This window comes from Heterodontus francisci, chromosome 3 (genome assembly GCF_036365525.1).
Source record: "Heterodontus francisci isolate sHetFra1 chromosome 3, sHetFra1.hap1, whole genome shotgun sequence".
Taxonomy (NCBI): domain Eukaryota; kingdom Metazoa; phylum Chordata; class Chondrichthyes; order Heterodontiformes; family Heterodontidae; genus Heterodontus; species Heterodontus francisci.
Window position 1 is genome coordinate 179383638 of NC_090373.1, and position 27921 is coordinate 179411558.

At 45.7% G+C, this 27921-nt stretch overlaps 1 protein-coding gene across 6 annotated transcripts in view; it reads right to left on the bottom strand.

Annotated features, from left to right (window-relative positions):
- daam2 (dishevelled associated activator of morphogenesis 2) overlaps window positions 1–27921 on the bottom strand; it is a 391719-nt gene that overhangs the window by 164698 nt on the left and 199100 nt on the right. For all 6 annotated transcript variants that reach the window (XM_068027781.1, XM_068027780.1, XM_068027792.1 and 3 more), the window contains 2 exons: window positions 15726–15800; window positions 12136–12230 (listed from right to left, as the gene is read on the bottom strand). In XM_068027781.1, coding sequence (XP_067883882.1) covers window positions 12136–12230; window positions 15726–15800 — 170 coding nt within the window. The remainder of the gene's footprint in view (window positions 1–12135; window positions 12231–15725; window positions 15801–27921) is intronic.

Genomic DNA, 27921 nt, shown 5'->3' on the forward strand with positions numbered 1-27921 from the left:
GTGCCGAAGGATGTTGTAGGTTACAGAGGGACATAGATAGGCTGCAGAGCTGGGCTGAGAGATGGCAAATGGAGTTTAATGCAGAAAAGTGTGAGGTGATTCACTTTGGAAGGAGTAACAGGAATGCAGAGTACTGGGCTAATGGGAAGATTCTTGGTAGTGTCGATGAGCAGAGAGATCTTGGTGTCCAGGTACATAAATCCCTGAAAGTTGCCACCCAGGTTAATAGGGCTGTTAAGAAGGCATATGGTGTGTTCGCTTTTATTAGTAGGGGGATCGAGTTTCGGAGCCACGAGGTCATGCTGCAGCTGTACAAAACTCTGGTGCGGCCGCACCTGGAGTATTGCGTGCAGTTCTGGTCACCGCATTATAGGAAGGATGTGAAAGCTTTGGAAAGGGTGCAGAGGAGATTTACTAGGATGTTGCCTGGTATGGAGGGAAGGTCTTACGAGGAAAGGCTGAGGGACTTGAGGTTGTTTTCGTTAGAGAGAAGGAGGAGGAGAGGTGACTTAATAGAGACATATAAGATAATCAGAGGGTTAGATAGGGTGGATAGTGAGAATCTATTTGCCCGGATGGTGATGACAAACACGAGGGGACATAGCTTTAAGTTGAGGGGTGATAGATATAGGACAGATGTTAGAGGTAGTTTCTTTACTCAGAAAGTAGTAGGGGCGTGGAACGCCCTGCCTGCAACAGTCGTGGACTCGCCAACTTTAAGGGCATTTAAGTGGTCATTGGATAGACATATGGATGAAAATGGAATAGTGTAGGTCAGATGGTTTCACAGGTCGGCGCAACATCGAGGGCCGAAGGGCCTGTACTGCGCTGTAATGTTCTATAATATTCATGACTGGATGTGGTAGGACTGCAGAACTTTGATCTGATCCGTTAGTTGTAGGCTCACTTATTTCTGTCTATCGCATGCTACTTCCCATGCTTAGCACATTGGTAATCCTGTGTTATATCTTCATCAGATTGGGACCTCATTTTTAGGTATGCCTAGTGCTTCTCCTAGCATGCTCTTCTACAGTCCACCTTAAAACAGGGTTGATCCCCTGGCTTGATGGTAATGAAAGGCCATGAGGTTACAGAATGTGGTTGAATGCAATTCTGCTGCTGATGATGACCCACAGTGCCTCAAAGGTACCCAGTTTTGAGCTGCTTTATCTCTTCTGAATCTACCCCATTTAGCATGGTGGTAGTCCCACACAATGCGATGGAGCGTATCCTCATGTGAAGATGGGACTTCATATCCACAGGGACTTGCGATGGTCACTCCTACCAATACTGTCATGGATAGATGCATCTGCGACAGGTAGATTGGTGAGGATGAGGTCAAGTATGTTTTTCCCTCTTGTTGGTTCCCTCACCACCTGCCGCAGACCCAGTCTCGCATATATATCCTTCAGGACACAGCGAGCTCGGTTAGTAGTGGTTCAACCGAGCCACTCTTGGTGATGGAAATCCCCCTTTGCTACCCTCAGTGCATCTTTCAAGTGGTGTTCAACATGGAGGAGTACTGATACCTCAGCTGAGGGAGGGCGATAGGTGGAAATCAGCAGGAGGTTGATCTGATGCCATGAGACATCATGGGGTCCGGAGTCAATGTTGAGGACTCCCAGGGCAACTTCCTCCTGACTGTAAACCACTGTGCCGCCACCTCTGGCGAGTCTGTGCTGCCAGTGGGACAGGACATATCCAGGGATGGTGAAGGAGAAATAAAAAACAGAAAATGTTGGAAATATTCAGCAGGTCAGATGAAGGGGCATCAACCTGAAATGTCTATACTATTTCTCTCACCACAGATGCTCCCTGACCTGCTGAGTATTTCCAGTATTTTCTGTTTTTGTTTCAGCTTTCCAGCATCTGCTGTATTTTGCTTTTGTATGGTGATGGTGGTGTCTGGGCCATTGGCTGTAAGGTATGATTCAGTGAGTATGATTATGTCAGGCTCTTGCTTGACTAGTCTGTCGGACAGCTCTCCCAATTTTGGTACTAGTCCCCAGATGATCATGAGGAGGACTTTGCAGGGTCGACTGGGCAGGGTGTGCCTTTATTGTTTCCAATGCCTAGGCTGATCCGTCTGGTTTTATCTTTATTGAACTTTTCTGTATTGGTTTGACACAACTGAGCTTGCTGGGCTATTTGTGAGGGCAGTTAAGAGTCAACCACATTGCTGTGGGTCTGGAGGCGCATGTTGGCCATACTGGGTCAGGACAGCAGATTTCCTCCCTTGAAGGGCATTAGTGAACCAAATGGGTTTTTACGACATTCTGGTAGGTTTCATGATCATCAATACTGGTACTAGCTTTTTTTAAATTCCAGATTTATTAATTAATTGAATTTAAATTCCCTAGCTGCTGTGGTGGGATTTGAATTCAGGTCTCCAGAGCATTAGCTTGGGACTATCCAGTAATATTACCACTATACTACCATTCCCGGTAAGTCATTGTTGGTTATGGGATCTTTCTGTGCCAACATTGATTTCCACATTCACTGTCAGAACAACAATGACTGCACCTGAATGTAGGTTTGAGAGAGGTTTCTTAGAGGTACAATAAGTGCAAATGGGTTTTATCATACAAGCAAAGGTTCCGAGGCTATGTGGCTTTCTACGTGATTTAATGCTTTATCACAGCTTGCATCTCAGCCACTTTCCCTGCAAACTGCCTTGTGTTAAGAGGTCAGTATCTGCAGATCAGAAAAGAGAGAGCTAAAAAAGTCCGAAGGGAAAATAAACTCAGAAGCAAAAGCACAGATTCCTATCTGTGGATTATTGGGCATTTTGAGAATAAATCTTTCGGAAAAGAGGACTTTCTGGAATGAAAGAACATGTCTAGTGATGCGGGGAGGGAAAAATAAAACTAATTTAGAGGTGGAACAGAATAGGTATAAAGAGATTATGGGGAGTGAAGGAAAATAGTTTGAGGGTGAAAAATACAATAAAAGTAAAGGGCATGAGAAACAAAAGATCACCAGCAAATATCTGTTGACTGCAATGGAAATAAAAATGGGGAGAGATTTTGAAGGGGTTTCTGATTCACCATTACCATTGCACATTGTCACAAACTATCCCGTCGTCTCAAAGGGCAGAGCTTGGTGCTTGGTGCCATAGGTTTCCTCATAACTGTTACATTTCATCGATATGCCGATCACAGGCCTCGAATTCCACACTGCCATGTATCCGAATTAATTTTATTCTGATTAATGTGCCTCAGACTCCACATTAATTCCTTTCTTTAATCAGAAGGCAGGGGACCGTGTCCAGATGCATTGTGTTTTGCTGAACTCAGCTGAACAGCAATAAGGTCAGCAAGGGAGCATCAAGGCCTGGGACCCCCTCTGATGGAAGCTTGGCTTAGCCAAGGCAGGGTAGAACCAGAGAAATGTTACGGCATCGAAAGAGGCAATTCAGCCCATCGTGTGTGCTGGCTGAAAAACTAGCCGCCCAATCTCATCCCACCTTCCGGCACCTGGTCCGTAGCCTTGCCAGTTACAGCACTTCAGGTGCATGCCCAGGTACCTTTTAAATGAGTTGAGGGTTTCAGCCTCCACCATCAATCCGGGCAGTGAATTCCAGACACCCACTACCCTCTGGGTGAAAAAGGTTTTCCTCATGTCCCCTCTAATCCTTCTGCCAATCACCTTAAATCTGTGCCCACAGGTAATTGACCTCACTTCTAGGGAAAACAGGTCCTTTCTGTATACTCTATCTAGGCCCCTTATAATTTTGTACACCTCAATTAAGTCACCCCTCAGCCCCCTCTGTTCTAAGGTTAATAACCCTAGCCTATACAATCTTTCCTCATAGCTACAATTTTCTTACCCTGAGAACATTCTTGTAAATCTCCTCTGTACTCTCTCCAGAGCAATTATGTCCTTTCTGTAATGTGATGACCAGAATTGTTTGTAATACTGCAGCTGTGGCCTAACCAGTGTTTTATACAGTTTTTTTTTATTCATTCATGGGATTTGGGCGTCACTGGCCAGGCCAGCATTTATTGCCCATCCCTAACTGCCCTTGAGAAGGTGGTGGTGAGCCGCATTCTTGAAGTGCTATTGGCTTTGCAGTGGTTTGATACAACTGAGTGGCTTGCTCGGCCATTTCAAAGGACATGTAAGAGTCAACCACATTGCTGTGGGTCTGGAGTCACATGTAAGCCAGACCAGGTAAGGACAGTAGATTTGCTTCCCTAAAGAACATGAGTGAACCAGGTGGGTCTTTTACAACAATCGGCAATGGTTTCATGGCCAACATTAGACTAGCTTTTGATTCCACCTTTGTAAAAATTTGTCCTCTAGATGCAGGTGTCACTGGCAAGGCCGGCATTTATTGCCCATTCCTAATTTCCCTAAGGAAGCTGGTGGTGGGCCTTCTTTTGAACCGCTGCAGTTCATGTGGTGAAGGTGCTCCCACTTAGTCCACTGCAGGACTTTGATCCAACGACAATGAAGGCGATGGAAACGGTGTGTAATTGGGGGGGGAACTTGGAGGTGGCAGTGTTCCTATGCACCTGTGGCCTTTGTCATTCTAAGGGGTAGTGGTTCAGATGGTCTGTCACAGGTAATACTTGCATCAAACAACTGACCACCAGCTTATAGGAGTCACCTCAATCCTGAAAGTGCAGGGCAGTGAAGCAATGCCCTGCGTCACGGGAGGAGGAGTGGGGATTAAGGCCCCTTCCCCCCTCCTTCCCAGTGGTCAACCAATGCTGTCAGCTCTGCGGGCTCCAATGGGAGCAGCAAGTGGAGTCCAGAAAAACAGCAGTGAGTTAGCAGGAAATGTCAAACTATAATGGGGTCCAAAAAAGGTTATATTTATAGAAATAATCTATGCATTAGTGGTCCTAGCTGACCTTCAAAAGCACAATTCAACTGCATTTCCACCAGGCTCCTGACCACAATGCGGATATCCTCCATACCCCACATAAAAACTGTTTGAATGCCTTGCTCTGCTGGGAGTTTGAGTTTTACTCCAGAACTTACATAATCTAGGCACACATTTCAATGCGGTGCCAAGGAATTGCTACATTTTCAGAGGTGCTTTGCTTTAGATCAACCTATCTGTACATGCAAATGTTAACAGAAAACAAGAGGAAGTCCCGGCCAACATTCCTGCCTCAATCAGAAACAGGTCAACAGGGTGTTCACGTCTTTCCCAGGTGATGAGTGGAGGCCTGGTGATAGGCATAATGGCTACGTTTATCGAAATAACAAAACTCAGTTCAATTTGAAAATGGTTTCCTCGTGTCACGCATTATGGGATGTTTGGATGCTCAAAGAAATTGTAGCATAATGATGGTTATTCTACCAATCGTGACTTGGCAGGCTCTTTGAAAGAGCTGTATGATCACTCCAACTCTGCTTGCTCTTTGTTCATAGCCTGGTGACGAGTGGTGACTTAGGAACAAGTAGAGGCATAATGATGAGAGAGGCCTGGTGATGAGGAGGAGGACTGGGTGGTGGGAGGAGGACTGGGTGGTGGGAGGAGGACTGGGTGATGGGAGGAGGACTGGGTGGTGGGAGGAGGACTGGGTGGTGGGAGGAGGACTGGGTGGTGGGAGGAGTCTGGGTGATGGGAGGAGGACTGGGTGGTGGGAGGAGGACTGGGTGGTGGGAGGAGGACTGGGTGGTAGGAGGACTGGGTGATGAGGAGGAGGACTGGGTGGTGGGAGGAGTCTGGGTGATGGGAGGAGGTCTGGGTGATGGGAGGAGGATTGGGCGGTGGGAGGAGGACTGGGAGATGAGGAGGACTGGGCAATGGGAGGAGGACTGGGTGGTGGGAGGGGACCTGACTGATGGGAGACCTGGGTGATGGGAGGAGACCTGGGTGGTGGGAGGAGGACTGGGTGGTGGAAGGAGGCCTGGGTGATGAGAGGAGGATTGGGTGGTGGGAGGAGGCCTGGTGATGGGAGGAGGCCTGGGTGATGGGAGGAGGCCTGGGTGATGGGAGGAGGCCTGGCTGATGGGAGGAGGACTGGGCGATGGGAGGAGGCCTGGGCGATGGGAGGAGGCCTGGGCGATGGGAAGAGGCCTGGGCGATGGGAGGAGGCCTGGGCGATGGGAGGAGGCCGGGTCCTGGGAGGAGGCCGGGTCCTGGGAGGAGGCCGGGTCCTGGGAGGAGTCCTGGCACTTTACCACAGGAAGAAAGGAAGAATCAGAAATCGAGTTGCTCCAGTGCCTCGGTTAATCTCACACACCTACTAATGTGACACAATGAACAGCATTGGCAGCAGCCTGGGAACAGATCACACACTCTTGGCCAATAACGATGCGTTTGATGGGAAGGCAGCAGAGATGATAACGAGGATAAAATTAATTTTTAAGAAAACGTTTCAGAATTCTGCCACATTGAAGAATATATCCAAAAGTGTAATAAATAATTTTGGACTGTGTGAAAAATTAATCTGGCTTGTGGCCCTTATCCAAGTTTCCCTCAAGTTGTTACACACCCAAAAACAAATCTAAATTAGGACATAATTAGTAGATTGGAAAAAACACACTTGGATTTGGAAGCCCTGTCCCTTTATGAAGAATTCTTGAATGGAGATTGTCACCTAATTAAAGTGCTGTGACCATGACAAAACTCCATTAGACTTTACCACAGGTGGCCAGTTAACTCTCCGACTCCTTTCGGTCTCCAATGTCAGCAGTCAATAACGCAGCACTAATCGGCTGCACATAGGTTATGTAATCTAGCAACAGTCTTGAGGGGCAGGGGATTATCATCAGAACTATACCAACAAGCCTGGCAGGAGGCTTTTGCAAAGGCTGCCAAGAAAAGCAGAGAGCGGTTTAGTGGCAGCAACACATGCAGATGGCACATGAACTTGGCAGCTCTAATGAAGCACACTTACAGCAGGGTCATCTTACTGCCATCAGCTAATGATTTATTCGATACGAGGGATGAGGGACTTCAGTTATATGTGGAGAGACTGGAGAAGCCGAGATTGTTCTCCCTCAGAGTCGAGAAGGATATGAGGAGAACTAATAGAGGTGTTCAAAATTATGAAAGCTTTTGACAGAATAAATAAAAAGAAACTGCTTCCATTGGCAGATACAGTAGTTATTTTCAAAAGAGAATGGAATATCTATAATTGAAGGAGGGAAAAAGATTGAGCAGGGCTGGGGAAGTGGAACTTATTGGATAGCTCTTTCAAAGAGCTAGCACAGTCACAATGGGTTGAATGGCCTCCTTTTGCACTGTAAGATTCTATGATATCAGAGATTGAAACATCTAATACTGGGCACCAGCACTTGATGTCTATCTTTTCCAGTTCTCTCGCCTCTGCTGACTCACACTGGAATTCAGTTCCACCGGTACTGGCCCCCATTTTCATGTCTAAGCCACAAAAACACCTGTGACCACAAGTCCATCAAGAAGTGGCCCGTACGTAACCTCCTTGAGGCCCTGGGGGAAAAGGAGATAGTGGATCCTGTCGGATGGTTCCCTGAGCAGACTGTCAAACTCATTTGGCAGAATGCCTCATTGCCAGAACTTTCAATCAAGCACCAAGATGTAGCTTGGCTCATGGTGAGAAGGGCCCTCCCTGTTAGAGCCTTTCTGCATGCCTAGTGTCTCACCGCCAAAGCACGCTGTCCTCGAGGCGGCTGCAGTGGGGAAGAGACTGTCGCCCAGTTCTTTCTGGAATGAGACGCCGTGGTTTCTGTTGCAGACTCAGTGCCCTATGGGTTGTTGCCAGAGACGCACACGAAGACAAACATCAACTGCTGCTGGAGGACCATCAACTCGGTGAAAGACACTCTTTGGTCTTCCCGAAATTTACTGGTCTTCCAATGCAAACAGCTGTTGATGACTGAGTGTTGCAGACTGGCACATTCTAAGGTCCAGGACTATGTCCTGAGGGACACACTTAACCTTGGGGCAGCCGTTGCAAAGGCTCAATGGGGAAAGGCCACCACCTAAGACCATCCCGCCACAGTATAGCGAGGGGCTGAAAACTGTGTAAAACCCTGCGGGCTGTATGCATCAGAGAATGTTTGACATGAATTGTAAATGTATATTGTAAATATAACCTGTAATGACAAGTGTAGAGAGGCACCTCATGTACTGTGTAGAGAGGAACTGATCTGTATTGCACTTTATGTAATGTCAAATTTGAACTGTTCTGAAATGTACTTTTACAAATTTTATGAATAAAGTATATTTTTGAAAAGAAAAAGGTCTCAGCTGAGTTCGCGAATGTTGGCCAGCTGTTCAAACAGGAAGGTTTGTGGTGTTAAAGGGAAAGCAGGTCAGATCCTGATAATGTCTTCACCCAACATCCACACAAAGGACCATCTCAGAGAGGTCACTGAAAAGTGGCTGTCCATCTTACACTCTCCAGCCTTTCAAATAAGAGCCAGTCTGCCTGTTTCAGATGAGACGTTAAAATGAGTCTGCCCTCTCAGGTGAGTATTCGGAAAAGAACGGGGGGGGGGGGGTGTGTCCCGCCAAATTCCTGGTCAATATTTATCCCTCAGCCAACATCATCTTTATCTCAGTGATTGTTTGAGGGACTTCGCCGCAGACCAACTGGCTGGTTAGCTTTCCTAACTCAAGTGACTACAGTTCAAAGAACAAGTAATTCATTGGCTGTGAAGCACTTTGGGACGTCATGAGGATGGGATAGGTGCTACATTAAGGCAAGTTTACTTTTTCAAAGTATCAAAGTCAGCTAATGGAGCATTGGGAACTTTGTCCAGGTCAGCTCTTGGATATTGTCATACACAGGACAAGTGCAATGATTATCATGCAAGGTTAGTATGATGTGGCTGTACTGTTTCCTCTCTCCTATCTTCTGTAAGTAGATGGTGGGATCGTGGCTCAATGGCACTCTTTCCTAGAATCAGAAGGTTGTGGGTTCAAGTCCCGCTCCAGAGAATTTAGCACATAAACTGGGCTGACACTTTTGTGCAGTATGAGTGTGTGCTGCACTATTTTTCAGATGATACGTTAAACTGAGGACTCACCTGCCCTCTTAGGTGGACAATAAAGATCCTATGGCACTATTCCGCTGAAGAGCAGGGGATTCTCCCTGATGTTGTATGATTGCCTTTAAGAGTGATGTCCCTTTAAGATCTTAGTATGCTAATGGCCTACATTTAAAACTCAACCAACTGAAACAGATAAATTCTGGGACTTTGCTGCATCCATCCTACAATGGTGACTACACCTCAAATGTACTTGATTGACTTTGGGATGTCCTGAGGCTGTGAAAGGTGCTATATAGATGCAAATTACTGTTGAAAGATGCTGCATTTTGATGTTGAATAGATCCAGGGGCCATGTGCCAATTCTTTCTGGAAAAAGAGACCTTCCTCTTAGGCATCATCTGCAACCTCCACATGATTGTTGGATTTAGTCCATCAGGAAATGTGTCCATTTTCCAGTCAAGGCTGGCGCCAGCTGCCCTATTTTACAAACAGGTATCTTTATTTTCAGAAAGGCCATTATATGTACTGTAATAATTTTGAGGAGAATGTTGGGTTCTTTACTAACCATCCACAGTGTCAGAGCAACCACTCCATCCTTGGGAGGAGCATTAGGAGGGGAAGGGCCTTGCAAAATTGTAAACTGGATGATACTGGGGCTAAAAGGGTTAAAATATGAGGACATGCTACGTGGACTGTGTTCCCTTGAGTACAGAGAATTAATGGATGCTTTAACTGACGTGCTTAAGATTATTAAAAGAGTTGAAAGAGTATATAGAGGGAAGTTATTTCCTATGGCAGGGCAGTCCAGAACAAGGAGGCATAACCTTAATATTAGAGGTCGGCCATTCAGAGCTGACGTCAGGAAGCATCTGTTTACACAAAGGGTTGTAGAATTCTCTCCCCCCAAAAACGTTGTTGAGGCTGGGGGTGTGGGGGTGGTGGGGGGGTGGGGGTCAATTTAAATTTTCAAAACTGGGCTCCAGAAATCTTTGCAAAATTAAGTTACAGATCAACCATGAACTAATTGAGAAATGGAATAGGCTTGAGGGGCCAAATGGCCTTACTCCTGATCCTATGTTCTTTCCTATAAATCCTGAGCCAGTGGAGTTGGTCTCTCTGAAGCGGCTGAAGCAATAAACAAGCTGATTCGCTGCTCCCTCTGCATTACTTTCTGCAGCCTGCACAAGTGTTTTGCCTGCGGGGCCTACGGCTACAGGGATCTTTCAAACATTAAAAATTAAAAACAACACCATGTGGAATCAACGTTATCCTGTTACCATGGCTCTCCCGTGAAATTAGCCACGGCAGAGTTTGGGCCTTACTTCTATCTAAACTGGCAGTGGCAGTATTTTGTTTGTTCATTTTCAATTAAGTTCAGCGGGGAATGCGATGAGTATTAAAAAGTTGTTTCCATTTCTGTGTGAGGTTTCACTTAAATGCAGCAAAGTGCTTTAACGCTGAAAGCTAATCTCCTCATGCCTTTCATTTTCACTTAACATCAGAGGGAACATGACACCTTCTCAGTGCTGTGCTTGGGTACTGGGCTCAACGTTGGAATCTGTCCAAGTTCTCATATAGTACAGTGCACTCCGACTCAACACAGATGGAACCGTCCTCCGAAGGGAGGCACAGCGTGACCGTGTTTACAAATTTGTCAATGCAAACAGAGCCTGACCTGAGGAACCCTTCCAGTATGTTAAAGGTTACCCAATGCTCTGAATTCAGCCCAACTACCATTGTGCGGTAGACCCCAGAACATGGGTAGCAATACTGAAAGACCAACATACCACAAGCCAAACTGGAGTGAAGGCCCATTTGGTCTCATCTATCCTGAACACCAACATCTACCCAGTACAGCTCTCAGCTGTTTCTTAAATGAGTCCTGTATGTCATGGCTTTGTCGCCTTCTGTGTAAAGAAAGACTGCCCCAACGCCAGCCCTAAACTTTCCCTTCACAGTTCTCCACCAGCACAGACCTGCTTTCCAGCTCTGGTGCATCTCAAACCAGCAACACCATCACTCTCCCAAATTTCCCTCAGGACCTGGACATAATCATGGTTCCGTCACTGTCGGTGAGTCAAAATCATGAAATTCCCTGCCTAAAATCGTAGTATCCTACAACACAGGAGGCTATTCAACCCATCTTGCATATACTAGCTCTTTGAAAGAGCCATTTAATTCGTCCCACATCCCTACTCTTCCCCCATGGCCCTGCAAACTTCTCCCCTTCAAGTATTTATCCAATTCCCTTTTGAAAGTTATTGATTCTGTTACCATCATTCTTTCCGGCAGTGTATTCCAGACCATAACAACTCGCTGTGTAAAAGTATGTTCCCTTTTGTTCTTATGCCAATCACTTCAAATGATGCTGTGGCACTGTTTTGAAGGAGAGCAGGGGAGTTCTCCCCGGTGTCCTGGCCAATAGTCATCCCTCAACCAACATCACTAAATCAGATGATCTAACCATTTATCGTATTGCTGATTTTGGACTTTCCTGCACAAATTGACATGAAAGTAAAAACTTCAGCATAATTACAACCTCGACAGATTGCTAACATAGAATGTTGATGGTGTGCGGAATGCAAAAATTAGAATTTTGGCTATCACCTGATGCTTTTGACTAGTTTGGGCCCAGATTCTAGTTCAGACTAGTTACCCTCCCATCCTGTAACCTCTACAATAGCCACCACAGTTAAACAAGTCATGGGAAAATCTATTGAAGAGATACCAAGTATATTGCCTGCCATTAAGATGATACTGAGAATTCCAAAAAAATTACAACACATCAAGGAGGAGTAACAAGGTAGTTTTTTGGAACAGTTAATGAGTACCTCCCAATCTAATGGGGAAGCAATTATGGGGACTGCTCCGTTTCCTTCATTAGAACAGTAACTACACTTCAAAGCTAATTAATCAGCAGTAAAGAAACTTTGGAATGTCCTGAGGATGTGAAAGGTGGTATTTAAATCAAGTTCTTTGTTTCCTAGCATCCTTCAGCAAAGTGAGCTCCTCATACGGTGAGGAGGGCGAGAGGGAGCCGGTCGGGGGGTAGGGGGGTACTGATGGAGACTGACAGAGAGCGAGTATAGTTGTTTCTGCATAGGGATCGAGGAGCATGGGACAAAAATGCACTGGCAAAGCCTATAAGCAGGAAGAACTGAATGTAAAATTGACAGATTTTTCTCCCAATGGTACCTCATTGGTTGTGTCCTCAAAGCTGTCTTCAGGCCTTCAACGATTGTGTTTCTCATTTCCATTTCCTCTTCATCAAAGGCAAAAACTGTCTGCATCTGTGTAAGAGACCAAATATTTAACTGTGCGGCATCCATTTTACACAATATGTGAATGTCTCCCTTCAATACCGCACTGTAGTGTGATATCTGCATTGCTCTGAGATAAATCAGATATACATACATACCATATCCAGCAACCCAGCATAAACATAACAACCAGCAATGGTGGAATGCAGAACAGGCCACATTTGGAGGACAGAAGGGTAGGGAAGGGATTGTAAAGCTAAAGAAAATTGCAGAAGTGCGGAGCTGGGGGGGCACAGTGAGATTTGAAGACATGGACAGGGATTTTTAATTGGATATGTTGGGGTAATGGGAAGAGAAGGCAGATCAGAGCGGAAGAGGTGACAAGCCTAAAAAAATATCTCCTGAGAGATCACAATACCACTTTAAATCCCATCTTTTTAAGTAGTCTGATTCAGGTGGTGTGCTAAGCAACAATAACTTGCATTTATATAGAGCCTTTAATGTAGTAAAATGTCCCAAGGCAGTTCACAGGAGAGATTACCAAATACAGTCTGACACCCTCAGCTGGATTTTCCGTTTGGGGTCAGGTCCCAAATGTCCAGATCAAATTCGGGTCCAGACCCCGCACCGTGTTGGGAATATTCAAATTTTGGTGAGCTGGCCAATTAGTGGCTGGAGGGTACGCTTGTCATCCAATTAAAGATGATGGGTGGGTTCCTGAGGCTGGAGGGCCAATAAGAGGCCTTCAGGCGATGACACATCAGCGGGTCCACTGTCTGAGGTGAGAGTTTCTGATGCCAGCAGAGAGAGAGAGGGGGCACCTCACAACAGAGGCATCTTCTGAAGACCAGGTAAAAAAATTTGATTTAAAAAAAGCCAGAGCTGTCATGCCATGATGGTGAAGGGGAAACCCCTCCACTGGACATCCAGCAGCCATACCTGTGGCCTGATGGTGGGTGAAGGTGGTTCGTCCCTGGCAGGATGAAGTGCTGCCGCCTGCCCCGTCTCCGGCCTGGAGAATGCCTTCTCTCATTGGCCATGTTTTGGCCACATTGTGAGGCCTGCCTGCCAACCAGAAAATTCCAGCTGGCCCTTAATTACCCCAAGTGGCCACCTGCCTCTGACCCGTCCTTCTTAAAAATGGGCGGGATAGTACCGGCAAACAAGCATGCTGGCCAGCGGCGGGAAATCCCAGTCCTGCCTGCCTCCGGTCCCGGCCCCTCCCCCCTTTGAAAATCCTGCTCTCTATCTCCGTAACCTCATCCAGTCCAACATCCTTTAAGATCTCTGAGCTCCCCAATTCTGGCCTCTTGCCCTTCCCCAATTTTAATTGCTCCACCATTGGTGGCCTAGGGCCTAAGCTCTGGAATTCCTCCCTAAGCCTCTCCGCCTCTTTACCGCGCTCTCCTCCTTTAAGACACTCCTTACAACCCACATCTTTGACCAAGCTTTTAGCCTCCTCTCTCAATATCATGTGGCTCGATGTCAAAAGTTAATCACTCCTCAAACTCCTTGGGATGTTTGACTGCACTAAAAGTGCTATATAAATGCAAGGTTGTAACTGTGAGTGGGCTCCAGAATGTTCCATATGTTGCGCTGTGAGCTGCAGCTTCTCAAAACAGCAGATTTGTGGAGGATTAAAATAGATGCAATATGAGAAACAGAAATAAGTAAAGGAATATTTATTGCCTTCCTACACACAGTGCCTTCACTGACCTCTCCATGTGTGCACAAAGCAGGATGTTACTGGAAGACAGCAGTCAACTTTCCATAACTTTGCATGGCAGTTAAACAAGAGTGCAGCAAGTAATGGACAGACGTCCTCCGCGGGCTTGAGGAGTGTAGATGTCAACAGTCGCAGGAGTAACAAAAGCCACACACGGTCTCTTTCCTTTCATAGTTTTGAGTGGCAGTTTTTTAAAAATTGTTTTCTGGTGGAATGTATCACTCATCCACATGTGTGACCATTGCAGGTTGAGGGCATGGCACATGGGTGTATGAAATCTTTTGCTTAAACAGTTCTGACGAAGGGCCCTCACTCCAAACATTTCTGTCTTTTCACAACTGCTGGTGCAGCTGCTCTGTATTTACTGTTCTTATACCAGATTTGCAGCTTGTTATTTAATTAACAAGGTAGATAGAGTGAAACTATTTCCTTAAAATTAGAGCAAGGCCTTTCATAGAAACATAGAAAATAGGAGCAGGAGTAGGCCATTCGGCCCTTCGAGCCTGCTCCGCCACTCATTATGATCATGGCTGATCATCCAACTCAGTAACCTGCTCCTGCTTTTGCCCCATACCCCTTGATCTCTTTAGACCCAAGAGCTATATCTAACCCCTTCTTGAAAACAGACAATGTTTTGGCCTCAACTGCTTTCTGTGGTAGCGAATTCCACAGGCTCACCACTCTCTGAGTGAAGAAATTTCTCCTCATCTCAGTCCTGAATGGTTTAACCCTTATCCTTAGACGATAACCCCTGGTTCTGGACTCCCCCACCATCGGGAACATCCTTCCTGCATCTACCCTGTCAAGTCCTGTTAGAATTTTATAGGTTTCTATGAGATACCCCCTCACTCATCTGAACTCCAGGGAATATAATCCTAACCGACTCAATCTCTCCTCATACATCAGTCCCGCCATCCCAGGAATCAGTCATGATCTCAGAAAGCATTTCTTCACACAAAGGGTAGCAGAAATCTGGAATTTTCTCCCCAAAAGGCTGTCGATGCTGGGGATCAACTGAAAATATCAAAATTGAGAATGATATATTTTTGTTAGACAAGGCTATGTTCTATGTTCTATTAAGGGTTACAGAACAAAGGTGGGTTGATGGAGTTAACATACAAATCGGCCAAGATTTAATTGAATGGCAAAACAGGCTCTCGGGACAGGATGGCTGACTCAATGTCAAAATTTAATGGCTCCTGTGATGTTTTACTGCACTAAAAGTGCTATATAAATGTTCTTAAAGAAAATTAGCTTAGGAGTTAAAATGAAAGTCAGCTGAAAAAAAACGTACACACGAATGTTTAAAACAGCTGTAGAATCCGGTACAAATGGGCTAGCTCTTGATTTTGCAGAACAATGTAAAGCAGGTGACAGTGAATAGCTGTCCCATTTTACACAATCCCGATTTTTAGACTTCAATGGAAATAAAATTCAGGAGAGTTGTAAAAAGGTTACCGACTCATTATCACCTGCTCTGCACCATTATGCAAAGTCTAAGTTACCCCTCCCTCCGCACCCGCCCCCCCACCCCCCACCTCCAGGATAGGTCATTGAGTCCAACATTGTGAATGGGTTTAAGGGGCAGTAGATGGGTTGCGAGAGATTGAAGATTGACAAGGCTGGGGGAAGGGGTTGAGAGTTGTTCCCCCCAATAGCTGCATCCGATCCCTAAATTGCGACAAAGGGATTCACATGACAAGATGGTCAGGTGGCAAATTATCTAGGAATTCTGCAAATGCAGTCACAGATTAACAGTACAGTAATGGTAAGGTGTGTGTAGAAAGCATTTCACTTACTGCAGCCATAGAGTTGATCCGGTCAATGTAGTAATCAGGCCAGCTGGTGGCCTGCTTGTTGGGGTCATCCTGTTCCTGGAGAAAAAGGAGCAATTTTCAGTTAAAATTTAGATTGTAACGATTTTACACCCACTAATACACAAATGTTAAGCTACAGTATTGCATAACACTGTACTGTACAGCATGGTTGTCATCAGGAGAGGGCAGGATTGAGGAGCTTCTCATGCCCTTTCTGATTCAAAGAGAGCCACCAGCATCAACTATCGGGAAATATCTATCCTTGTTACATCCCACTGTTTAGGTATTAATTAGTACCCTATACATAAAAGGATTTATCACTTTTATACTTCTCTAGTTTTACCTCTCCTGAAATCACTAACTCATGCTATCACCCAAGTGGTCATTGTCCATATGTAAGTCTAGATGGTGAATGTTCACAGGCTATTGGGCCATGAAACCATCGCAACCAATCCTGCCCTCCCCTGATGCCACCCACACATCGATGGATAGCATTGGGGAGTGGGAAACTGAGCTACTTTTCCTACTCTGGCTCAGGGACATTGAGACCAATTGTATAGAGTCAATTAAGTCAGCACAGCCTAGAAATGGGAACAGGGACCTTCCTGCCCTGTCCCGTTCTCTACCACACAGCATGGTGCATTTCCGCACTGAGCTTTTCGTAATGTTGGGGAAAAAAAGGAAAATTGAACCACGCCACCAGTAACAGATGAGTTGTTCATTCATCTCATTGCTGCTTGTGGGGTCCAAAATGGTTGCTTGAACTATATTTCAAAGTAATTCACTACATGTGAGATGCTTCTGAGAGGTGTGATGCTATAAAGGCAAGTTCTTTTAAAAGTTAATGACAAAATTCTACAAATGATGTCCTGTGATATGGACTGTGGCAGCTCCAGAGGGAGAAGGAAGTCTTTCAATTCCGTCTACAAACTGACTGCAAACACATCGAGAATTAAGAATGTTCCCCTACATCACAACAATGACTACAGTTCATAAGAAATTCACTGACTCTAAAGAGCTTTGAGAAGGTCTTTGGTCATGAAAAATGCAATATAAATGCCAGTTATTTCTTCCTTACTTCTTCCCATCTCATTAAGTAACATTTTACCAATGTATATACAGCATTCTGTGTGTCTACTTCCCCCATCTCCTTCCCTGTCTCAGCTCATCTGCTGCTGAAATCCTCATCCAGATCTTTGTTACCACCAGACTCAACTGTTCCAGCGCTCTTCTGACCGGCTTCCCACACATTACGGGCGGCACAGTAGCGCAGTGGTTAGCACCGCAGCCTCACAGCTCCAGCGACCCGGGTTCAATTCCAGTTACTGCCTGTGTGGAGTTTGCAAGTTCTCCCTGTGTCTGCGTGGGTTTTCTCCGGGTGCTCCGGTTTCCTCCCACATGCCAAAGACTTGCAGGTTTGGTAGGTAAATTGGCCATTATAAATTGCCCCTAGTATAGGTAGGTGGTAGGGAAATATAGGGACAGGTGGGGATGTGGTAGGAATATGGGATTAGTGTAGGATTAGTATAAATGGGTCGGCACAGACTCGGTGGGCCGAAGGGCCTGTTTCAGTGCTGTATCTCTAAAACTAAAACTAAAAACTAAAACATTACGCCCTCCGTAATCTTGAGCCCATCCAAGCTTCTGCCGCCCGTATCCTCCCTTGCACCGTTTAGGGAGGGAATTCTAGAGATGGGATCTTGGCAGCTGAAGGCACGGCCGCCAGCGGAGCAGAGTTAAAAATCAGGGAGGCACAAGAGGCCAGGATAGGAGGAGTTTACAGGGATAGGGAGGAGCAAGAACCTGGAGGGATTTGAAAAAAAAAGCTGATGATTTTAAAATGGAGGCATTGCCAGGCCAGGAACCAGTGAGAGAACAGGAGCGATGGGCGAATGAACTTGGTGTGAGTCAAGGTACAGACAGCAGAGTTTTGGATGAGCTCAAGTTTATGGAGGGTGCAAGGTGGGAGATTATTGATATATAGACTTGAACAGTAATGAAGAACCAAAGAGATCAGATGTGATTGATATTATGTTTCAGAATGGACTGAAGTAACATCTCGAATACTGTGTCCAGTTCAGGTACTCCCTCATGGTGAGTGATCTTAAGGTTTGGGGAAAGGTTCAGAGGAAGGCCAGAAAAATGGTTCCCACTTTAAGGTTCCTTGGCACCCAGATCGGAACTGGGTCTATGTACTTTAGAGAAGCCTAGACTGGGGGCAATTTGATTGAGGCCTATCAAATAATGAAGGGACTAGAATTTTTGCACACTGATAAATTATTTCAACTACACCGGCTGGGGAGAAGCAGGTGTCAAACATATAAACTGCACAAGGGAAGAAATCAGTTAGATGTAGGTGGTACCTCTTCCCTCGGGGAACAGTAGAAGTATGGAACAGGCTGCTGTTTTGTGTAGTGGGTGCTGATGTACTGTATATCTTCACTAGAGAGCTCGACGGACTCTTGGCTGGGAAGGACCTTGCATCATACCATATGGGTACAATTAATAGAAGTTGTGGTCAATGTGGTCGGGTTTCGATTGCCTAGAGGGACTGGAGAGCAATTTGCTATAGATATTTAACCCCCATAATTGGAAACACTGCCAACTAAAATATCAAAAGGTTTATCGCACCATTCAACACAGTGCCAAATATCCTGTGCCATTTTGAAAGGCTGCTCTTAAGCCATGGTACTGAGGCACACAGGCCAAGCAGGTTTCAGGTTCCAGTCAGCATGTAGAATGGGCCAGTATCAGGCAGGGTAACAGTAAGGACATGCTGCAGGGGGCCTGATTAGCACTGGCCTGAAAATAAGAGCCAGGGTTCCCACACGTGTCCGTCATTCAGAGAAAACCAACCCCCACATCAGCAGCCCCCCCCCACCCCCACCTCCACACCATCCCCCGCAATAGAAAGTCACGTGATACTTCCCATAGCTGAACAGCCTGCTCACTGCATAGGTTTACACGTGAAGAATGGTTTCGATGCATGAAGTCTCAGTTCTCTGTCGTAACAGGTTGAGGCTTTGAGAGGTTTGCTGAGAAACATAGTGTAACTTCATCACATGGAGCAAGTTATCTCTCAAGCACACAAGAAAAAAGCTCCATCAGGGAGCACTGCAGAGCGACAGCAGTCAGGCTGTTTCTTCCATCGTCACTATCAGCTGATTCAGATAAACCACGGCTGTTAAATTGTTAGGAAGGGACGCAACGCTTTCCATTAAACTTATTTGCTGTACTGGGTGGTAATCTGCAACACTTTCCCACCATTGTCCAAAAAAAATAGACCCATGTTATAAACGGTGACATAATTGAAATCACACACACGCCAACACAGCACTGGGCAGCAAAGATCAGCAAGAGAGATCGAAGGAATCTGCCAAGACAAGGCACTAAAACAATGTTATTTTGAAATTTTGGTGTACGAACTCTTCTATGACTCAGTGGGTAGTGCTCTTAGCTCTACTGCAGAAATTGTAGGTTCAAGTTTTATTCCAGAGACATAGTACTGAGGGAATGCTGCAATGTTGGAGATGCTGGCTTTTGAATGCAATGTTAAACTGAGGCTCTCTCAGGTTTTATGAAAGATCCCAAGGTGCTATTTGAAGAAAAGCAGAGGAGTTTTCCCCGATGTCCTGGCCAAAAATTATCACTCAACCAACATCACTGAAACAGATTAATTTTTTTATCACATTACTGTTTGTGGGAGCTTGCTATGCACAAACTGGCTGCCTCATTTTCTACATTACAAGTAACTACACTTCAAAAGTACTAAACTGGCTGTAAAGTCCACGGTACTGCATTGGAGTGACAACCTAGATTTTGTGCTATTTTCACGGCCGCTGGCACCTCCTAGCCCACCACCCCATGGACGGGGAAATCCTGCCCTGTCCATCAGATCACTGTGGTGTCCTTGATCTTTTCACATCCCAGGATTCTGGGCCACTAGAGCCTGCTCTACTCTGCCAGATTTTCCTGCTTCCATCTTTTCCGACCTTACCTCACACCTCCTGAACTATTTGCACGTACTCGATGTCTCATAAATGTCTTTAACTGCTGTTATTATATCTCCTACTGTCTCACACTTACTTCTCCCATTTAAACATCTTTTCTTTACCATTTATGGACTGTACAGATCACTCAATTTCTTCTAAAACAAAAGCAAAAGACCGTGGATGCTGCAAATCTGAAATAAAATAGAAAAATGTTGGAAACACTTAGCAGGGTCAGGCAGCGTCTGTGGACAAACAGAGCTAAAGTTAAGGGCCCTGTTCTTAACGGGGAGCTGCGTAAAGTGTGAGGGTGGCAGTGTAGGGGGGGGGGGTAGGGGGTGCGGGGGGTGCAAATCAGCCGTGGAACCTGGCAAGGCCAGGGATATGGAGGCCCTGCCACCAAACTTAATGGCAGGGACTCATTAGAATGCTGTTGGAATGAATCCCACCTGGACTTTCAGTCCAATATTTAAGGGGCTGGAAATAGGATCAGGTTTCCTGATCCTGATACTTTAGCCCACTATGCCCGACTCTCTCGCACCCGCTTTGAGGGGTGAGGGAGTTAAAATCAAGGTCTTCATTTGAACTTCTGATGAAAAGTCATCCACTTGAACTGTTAACCCTGTTTCTCTCTCCACAGACACTGCTTGAAATGCTGAGTTTTTTTTAAATTATTGATTCATGGGATGTGGGTGTCACTGACTAGGATGGCATTTATTGCCCATCACTAACTGCCCTTGAGACCCGCTTCAGTCCATCAGGTGCGGGTAGACCCACAGTGCTGTTAGGGACGGAGTTCCAGGATTTTGACCCAGCAGTATTGAAGGAAAGCAGATATATTTCCAAGTCAGGATGGTGTACGCCTTGGAGGGGAACTTTCAGGTGGTGATAATCCCAAGCGCCTGCTGCCCTTATCAGTCTAGGTGCTAGAGGTTGCAAGTTTGGAAGGTTCTGTCGAAGGAGCCTTGGTGAGTTGCTGCAGTGCACCTTGCAGATGGTACATGCAGCTGCCACTATGCATCGGTTGTAGACGGAGTGAATGTTTAAGGTGGTGGATAGGGTGCCAATCAAGCGGGCTGCTTTGTCCTAGATGCTGTCGAGCTTCTGCACTCATCTAGGCAAGTGGAGGGAAGTCCATCACACTGCTGACTTGTATCTTGAGTGTTTCCAGTATCTCGCGTTCGTATTCTATTAGTTCTGTCTGTGTGCCTCTGTGTGTGCGAATTTGTTTTCTCTTCTCCCTTCCCTTTGTTCCATTCCTTTCTAAATCCTTCTCGTCTGTAATTTTTTTCTCGTTCTGGTGAATGGCCTGCACGTGAAACTTTTAACTTTTTCTTTTCACTGCAGATGACCTATTGAGTGCTTACAACATTTCTGTTCTTTTTCACATTTCCAGCAGCTATAGTACTTTTGCAAAAAAGAAATCCTGTATTTTCCATTTCTCTTCTGTTCCCTGGTCATGACCCAGGCACCAACAGTCAGAGGCAATTGACAGAAGCACCTTTTATACAAGCAGAGCAATACTGATGCCACTGTGACCTATTAATTCAGGATGCGGTTGCCCAGGATATTTGAAAATAAAATGTTTAACACAAACAGGGCTCAGGATTGTTTGTTTGTAGCATATATCAATGATTGACACTTAAATGTAGGGGGCAGTATTAAGAAGTTTGCAGATGATATTAAAATTAGCTGTGTGGTTGATGGTGAGGAAGAAAGCTGTATAGTCTGTAGGGACATATCAATGGACTGATCAGTTGGGCAGAAAAGTGGCAAATGGAGTTCAATCTGAAGAAGTGTGAGGTAATGCATTTGGAGAGGACAAACAAGGCAAGGGAATACACAATAAATGGTAGGAGATTGAGAAATGTACAGGAACCAAGGGACCTTGGAGTGCATGTCTACAGATCGTTGAAGGTAGCAGGACATGTAGATAAGGTCCAGTTTAGAAAGCTAACGGGACACTTTTCTTTATTGGCCGAGGCATAGAGTACAAGAACAGGGAGGTTATGCTAGAACTGTATAAAACACTAGGTTAGGCTACAGTTAGAGTACTGCATACATTTCTGGTCACCACATTACAGGAAGGATGTGATTGCACTAGAGAGGGTAGACAGGAGATTTATATAGTAGTTGCCAGGAATGAAGAATTCTATCTGTGAGGAGAGGTTGGATAGGCTGTGTTTATTTTCTTTGCAACAGAGGAGGTTGAGGGGAAAATTAATTGAGGTGTATAAAACTATGAGGGGTCTGGATAGAATGGGTAGGAAGGACCAATTTCCCTTAGCAGAGAGGGAAACAACCAGAGGATATAGATTTAAAGTAATAGGTAGAAGGATTGGGGGAGGATTAATGAGAGGGTGGTGGGGATATGGAACTCATTACCTGAAAGGATGGTAGAGTTAGAAACCCTCATCGCATTTAAAATGTATTTGGGGTGCCGTAACCTATAGGGCTATGGACCAAGAGCTGGAAAGTAGGATTAGACTGGGTGGCTCTTCTTCAGCCAGTACAGCCATGAAGGGCAGAATTTTATGTCCCCCCACCGGAGTGGTCTGCTGGTGGTGGGGAAGGTTATAAAATTGAGTGGGAGGTGGGGGAGGGGGTTGGTTGTGTGGGGGGGTGGGGGTGCCATTCCCAATGTCTTCCTGCCCCAATGCAATTTTACGAGGGGCGGCGGCAGTGAGAAACAGCTTGCCCGCTCCAGGCCAATCAAGGCCCTTAAGTGGCCAATTAACTGCCACCTAAGGGGCTCCGCCCACCACCATTGGTATTTTACCAGTGGTGGGCGAGTAAAATTTGGTGCCTCCTTTGGGCTGGAGGGTCTCTCCTGATCAGGTACCCTGTGCCACACAGAGGGCCACCCTCCCTCCCCCCGCACGGCCCAACCACTCCCATTACACAATACTCGCCCCTCCTCCACAACCAACCACCCTTGCCTCCCCAGGGCCCGGCCGATTGTCCCTGGCAAGGCCCCAGAGACTTACCTTATTTTCGGGACCACTGTCCCTCTTGCCACTGAAGCTGGGTGTAGTCCCAACAGTGACCACTGCTCCCGGTGGCACTGCTGGGACTGAGAGCTGTTGGCCTGCCGATTGGCCAGCGGCTCTTGGAGACGGGACTTCCTACCTCAGAGGGGCCAAAGTGCTGCCCAAGGCCAATTAAGGGACGGTGGGGCATAAAATCCTGGCGTGGCTCCCCAGGCCCGGAGGAGACGGGCTCGCCCCGACCTTTTGGCAGGTGGGTGGAGCCTCCCGCCAAAATAAAATTCTAGCCGAATGGCGGAATAGCCTCCTTCAGTGCTGTAAATTTATGTTTCTATAAACAGTCACAATTCCAAGAGAAACTAATTAGAAGGCCCACCGATAAGAGCAAGACTTGTTTGTAAAACACGTTGAGGGTAATTTTGACTTTAATGAACAGTGTAAAATAGCCAATATCGGATTAATCTCCCATTAAACATCTCTTCGGATTTTAATTTCCATTGACTCCAACTGAAATAAAAATTGGAAGAGATATTTAAGGGGTGGTTGACAGTTTTACACAATTGTTCAAAGTGAAAATTGCCCCACTATTCCTTGGCCGGATAGGTCCTTCTTTCTTGAGTTAACCCCAAGCTCCACCACTTTGCTCTTTGACTTCACTCCTCTGTCTAATTCAATCCAATGTTTCCCTCTCTGGCCGCACAGTTTAATTTGCGGAACACATTTCCATAGGAGAAGAGTTCGACAAGGGGGCTGTTTGAATGCAGGTTCTGAGACGACTTAAACCTGGAAGTCTGACTGATAGCTTTAAATGGGACTTCATGCCAACTCAAACCCAGTCAGCTGCAGTTTTTTATTTATTTAACAAAACACATATTCCCCTCCTCAAGGGAGAAAACCCCTACAGATCCTAGGCCAAGAAATTTAAATAAATATTAATAGTAGCATATTAAAATAGAGCTTTTGCCTATTTTATATCATTATATTGGAAACATTAGTTGGCTCCAGTATTTACAATATTCTTATTAAGAAAACACCTTTCTCAATCTCGCTTTGCAGTGCCAAGATTCTGAAATGGTTACAGATGTTGTGTGAGGCCTGTAATGTGGTAGCGATCCTGTTTTGTGTCTTAGCGAATGGCTGGTAATGTTTTATGAGCTCCATTTTTGTTTCTAAATGATTTTCTTTTCCTTCCTGCACGTTGATCAGCATGAGGAATACCAGTGCTGGGAAGGGAACTGAATGTTTTTCACACCAGACACTAACAGTTCAGGGTCGGTGCAGTTAGACGGAGCAGAGTGCTAACCTCTCTGCTGCCCCGTCTTAGAGGAACACCAGTATGAGCATTGGAAATGTCACAAGACCAGTCATTGTGTTGGCTCTCAGACATCTTCGTCAGCCCAAGGTCCCATTTACTTTTCTTCCAGTAATATCAGACCGAAACGAAAGATACAACAACTCCTTTAACATCGAAAAACGTCCCAAGGTGCTTTGCAGAGGCATGATCAAACAAATGGATGCAGAATCAAAGAAGGATATTAGGATTTGTATCCAAAAGCTTGGTCAAAAAGGCAGGTTTTATGGAAGGTCTTAAAAGGAGAAGAAAGAGATAGGGGGATTTTGAGCAAGAATTCCAGAGTGCGGGGCCTGGATAGCTAAAAGCCCAGTCACTAATGGTGGGCTGAAAGGGAGAGTTGGTTAAGCAAGGGCCAAACCTGGAAGAACATAGAGTTCTGGGTGAGGGAGCAGAGTAGTACAGCTGGAGAAGGTTACAGAGTCAGAGAGGGGTGAGGTACTGAAGGGAATTAAATGAAAGAATAAGAAATTTAAATTTGAGGTATTGGGAGAAATGCAAACTAGTTTGGGTCATCAAGGACAGAGGTGATTGTTGAGTAGAATTGTGAAGCATAGAATATGGGCAGCAGAGTTTCAAAAAGACTGAAGGTTACGGAGGGTGAAAGTTGGGAAACAAGCCTACAGAACATTGGAATAGTTGAGTCTGGAGGTTGCAAAAGCATGGATGAGGGTTTCAGCAGGTGCAGTGAGGTAGACATGAACCCCTGCTGCTCTCAACAGCAGACCACTGAACAAGTGAGCAGAATTCAGAGCCAGTGTCTACTCGCTTGTTTAAAGGACTTCCTTGCAAGCACACAGAGCTTGTGGCCAGGGGTGAGGTTGATGGGCTTTGGTCTTCCCAGCATTTAACTGGAAGCAACTAATAGTAGGCAGTTCTCCCTGTCTACTGGCCAACATTCATCCCTCAACCAACACCACCAAAAAAATGCTGCTGGTCAATTATTCCATGGCTGTTTATGGGATGTTGCTGGTGAATAATGGCTGCCAAGACTGCCTAGGTAACAACAATCACTACACTTCAAAACTAATTCATCCTGTCCAGCTCCTTGAGACAGTTCAACAAGTAGGGCACTCCTGGCGATGTATTTTAGACTTTTATTGAACTTTGGATAAAAGATTTCAGTCAAACTTCTCTCCTTACTCTCAATTTTTAATTTGTGACCCACCCTGGTGCTCAAAGTATTTCACAGTGAATGATTTACCTCAATCAATTTTGTCATTTCCAATCTTCTTTCTTCTTTGGCCCCCTTGTCTCGAGAGACAATGGGTAAGCGCCTGGAGGTGGTCAGTGGTTTGTGGAGCAGTGCCTGGAGTGGCTATAAAGGCCAATTCTAGAGTGACAGACTCTTCCACAGGCACTGCAGAATAAATTGGTTGTCGGGGCTGTTACACAGTTGGCTCTCTCCTTGCACTTCAGTCTTTTTTCCTGCCAACTGCTAAGTCTCTTCGACTCGCAACTCTATAGCCCCGCCTTTATGGCTGTCTGCCAGCTCTGGCGATCACTGGCAACTGTCTCCCACGACTTGTGGTCAATGTCACAGGACTTCATGTTGCGTTTTCAGACGTCTTTAAAGTGGAGACATGGACGGCCGGTGGGTCTGATACCAGTGATGAGCTCGCTGTACAATGCGTCCTTGGGGATCCTGCCATCTTCCATACGGCGTACAAGGCCAAGCCATCTCAAGCGCCACTAGCTCAGTAGGGTGTATATGCTGGGGATATTGGCCGCCTCGAAGACTTCTGCGTTTGAGATACGGTCCTGCCACCTGATGCCAAGGATTCTCCTGAGGCAGCGAAGATGAGTTGAGATGTCGTTCTTGGCTGACATAGGTTGTCCAGGCCTCGCTGCCGTAGAGCAAGGTACTGAGGACACAGGCTTGAAACAACGTATGTCATTTCCAATACAATCTTGCGAACTGTTGATGTTTTGCACTGTTTATGAGTACTAATAAAATTGCTTGCAGCTTTACCCTTGGTCAATTATATGGTGACAGGGCTGAGAGAGAATCTTCAGCAACTCACTCCATGGAGTCACCTAGTGGTCAAACCCTGAAACTGTAATGTCACCAGTGAAATAACACATTGAAAGGGAAATATTGACACAGCAATTTACAATAGTAAATGCTGACACGAAAGCTTGACGAAGATTCGTGATAGCAGGAATAAGCTTTGTGGACAGAAAGTGCCTGCATTATGCAACATTTTTAATAAGATATAGATTATAGGGTAGGCATCTAGCAGGACACCATATTATTTGTTCAATCCAACCCAATTATCCCAAGGAAGTCAACTCCAATGAGATAACTGTGAGGTTGAAAAATATTTTCCATCCAGTTATTCTTTAAGCTATGAACTACTGTAACTGCTAGAAAGTTCTATAGTACGCTCCTCCCTGCAGGGAACCACTTGCTTTTGTCAACTGCAAAACATTAACAGTGAATCAGCATTTGCCAAGGCAAGCATTTGACGGGACAGACAACCATCACATGATTGCTGAGGAGATGTCTGTCATGGCTCTTACTTTCAGGGATGGATTGTGTAAAGGTAATTGTGCTTGACCAAGCTTATAGAATTTTTTGAAAGAAATAACAGAATTTGTATCATAGAATCATACAGCATAGAGAGGCCATTCGGCCCAATTATCCAATTCGCCCCAACCCCCCACTCTATCCTTATACTTTCCAAACTTTTCTCCATCAGCAGTATATCGAATTCCCTTTGAAAAGTTACTATTGCTTTCCAGATCGTAACAACTCGCTATGTAAAAAGAAATTCACTTGTCTCCCTTCTGACTGTCATGTCAATTATCTTGAATCTGTGTTCTCTGGTTAGTGCCCCTTCTGCCAGAGAAAAGAGTTTATCATTATTTAGTCCGTCAAAATCCTTCATAATTCTGAATATGAACAACATCAACAGAGTTTCTTTATTAGACGCAATATAGACTAAATGGCACAGTTCTAAAGAGTTTGCTGCTGGCACGCCCTCCTCCACTCTTCATTGAATCAGGTTGGTCCCTTGCCTTGATGGTAATGGTAGAGTGAGGGATATGCGGGGCCATGAGGTTACAGATGGTGATTGGATACAAATCTGCTGCTGCTGATCACCCACAGCGCCTGATGGATGCCTAATTTTGAGCTGCTAGATCTGTTCGATATCTATCCCATTTAGCATGGTGGTAGTGCCACACAACACAATTGGGGGTGTCCTCAGTGTGAAGACGGAACTTCATCTCCAAAGGACTGTGTGACTATGCAGTGCTCACTCCTACCGTTGCTGTTCTAGACTGTGGGGACGAGGTCAAGCAGGTTTTTCCCTCTTGTTGGTTCCCTCAACACTTGCTGCAGGCCCAGTCTCGTAGATCTGTCCTTCAGGACTCACCCCGCTTGGTCAGTAGTGGCACTACCATGCTACTCATGGTGATGAGCATTGAAGTCCCCCACCCAGAGTACATTCTGTGCCCCTGCTACCCTCAGTGTTTCTTCCAAGTAGTATTCAACATGGAGGAGTACTGATTCATCAGCAGAGGGATGGCTGTCGGTGGCAATCAGCAGGAGGTTCCCTGACCCATGTTTGACCAGATGTCATGAGACTTCATGGGGTCCGGAGTCAATGTTGAGGACTCCCAGGGCGACTTCCTCCTGACTGTATACCATTGTGCCGCCTATGGGCCTGCTCTGCCTGTGGGACAGAACATACCCAGGGATGGTGATGGAGCAGTCTGGGGCATTGGCTATAAGGTGTGATTCGGTAAGCATGACTATGTCAGGCTGTTGCTTGATTGGTCTGTGGGACAGCTCTCCCAACTTTGGCACATGTCCCCGGATTTTAGTACGCAGGACTTTGCAAGGT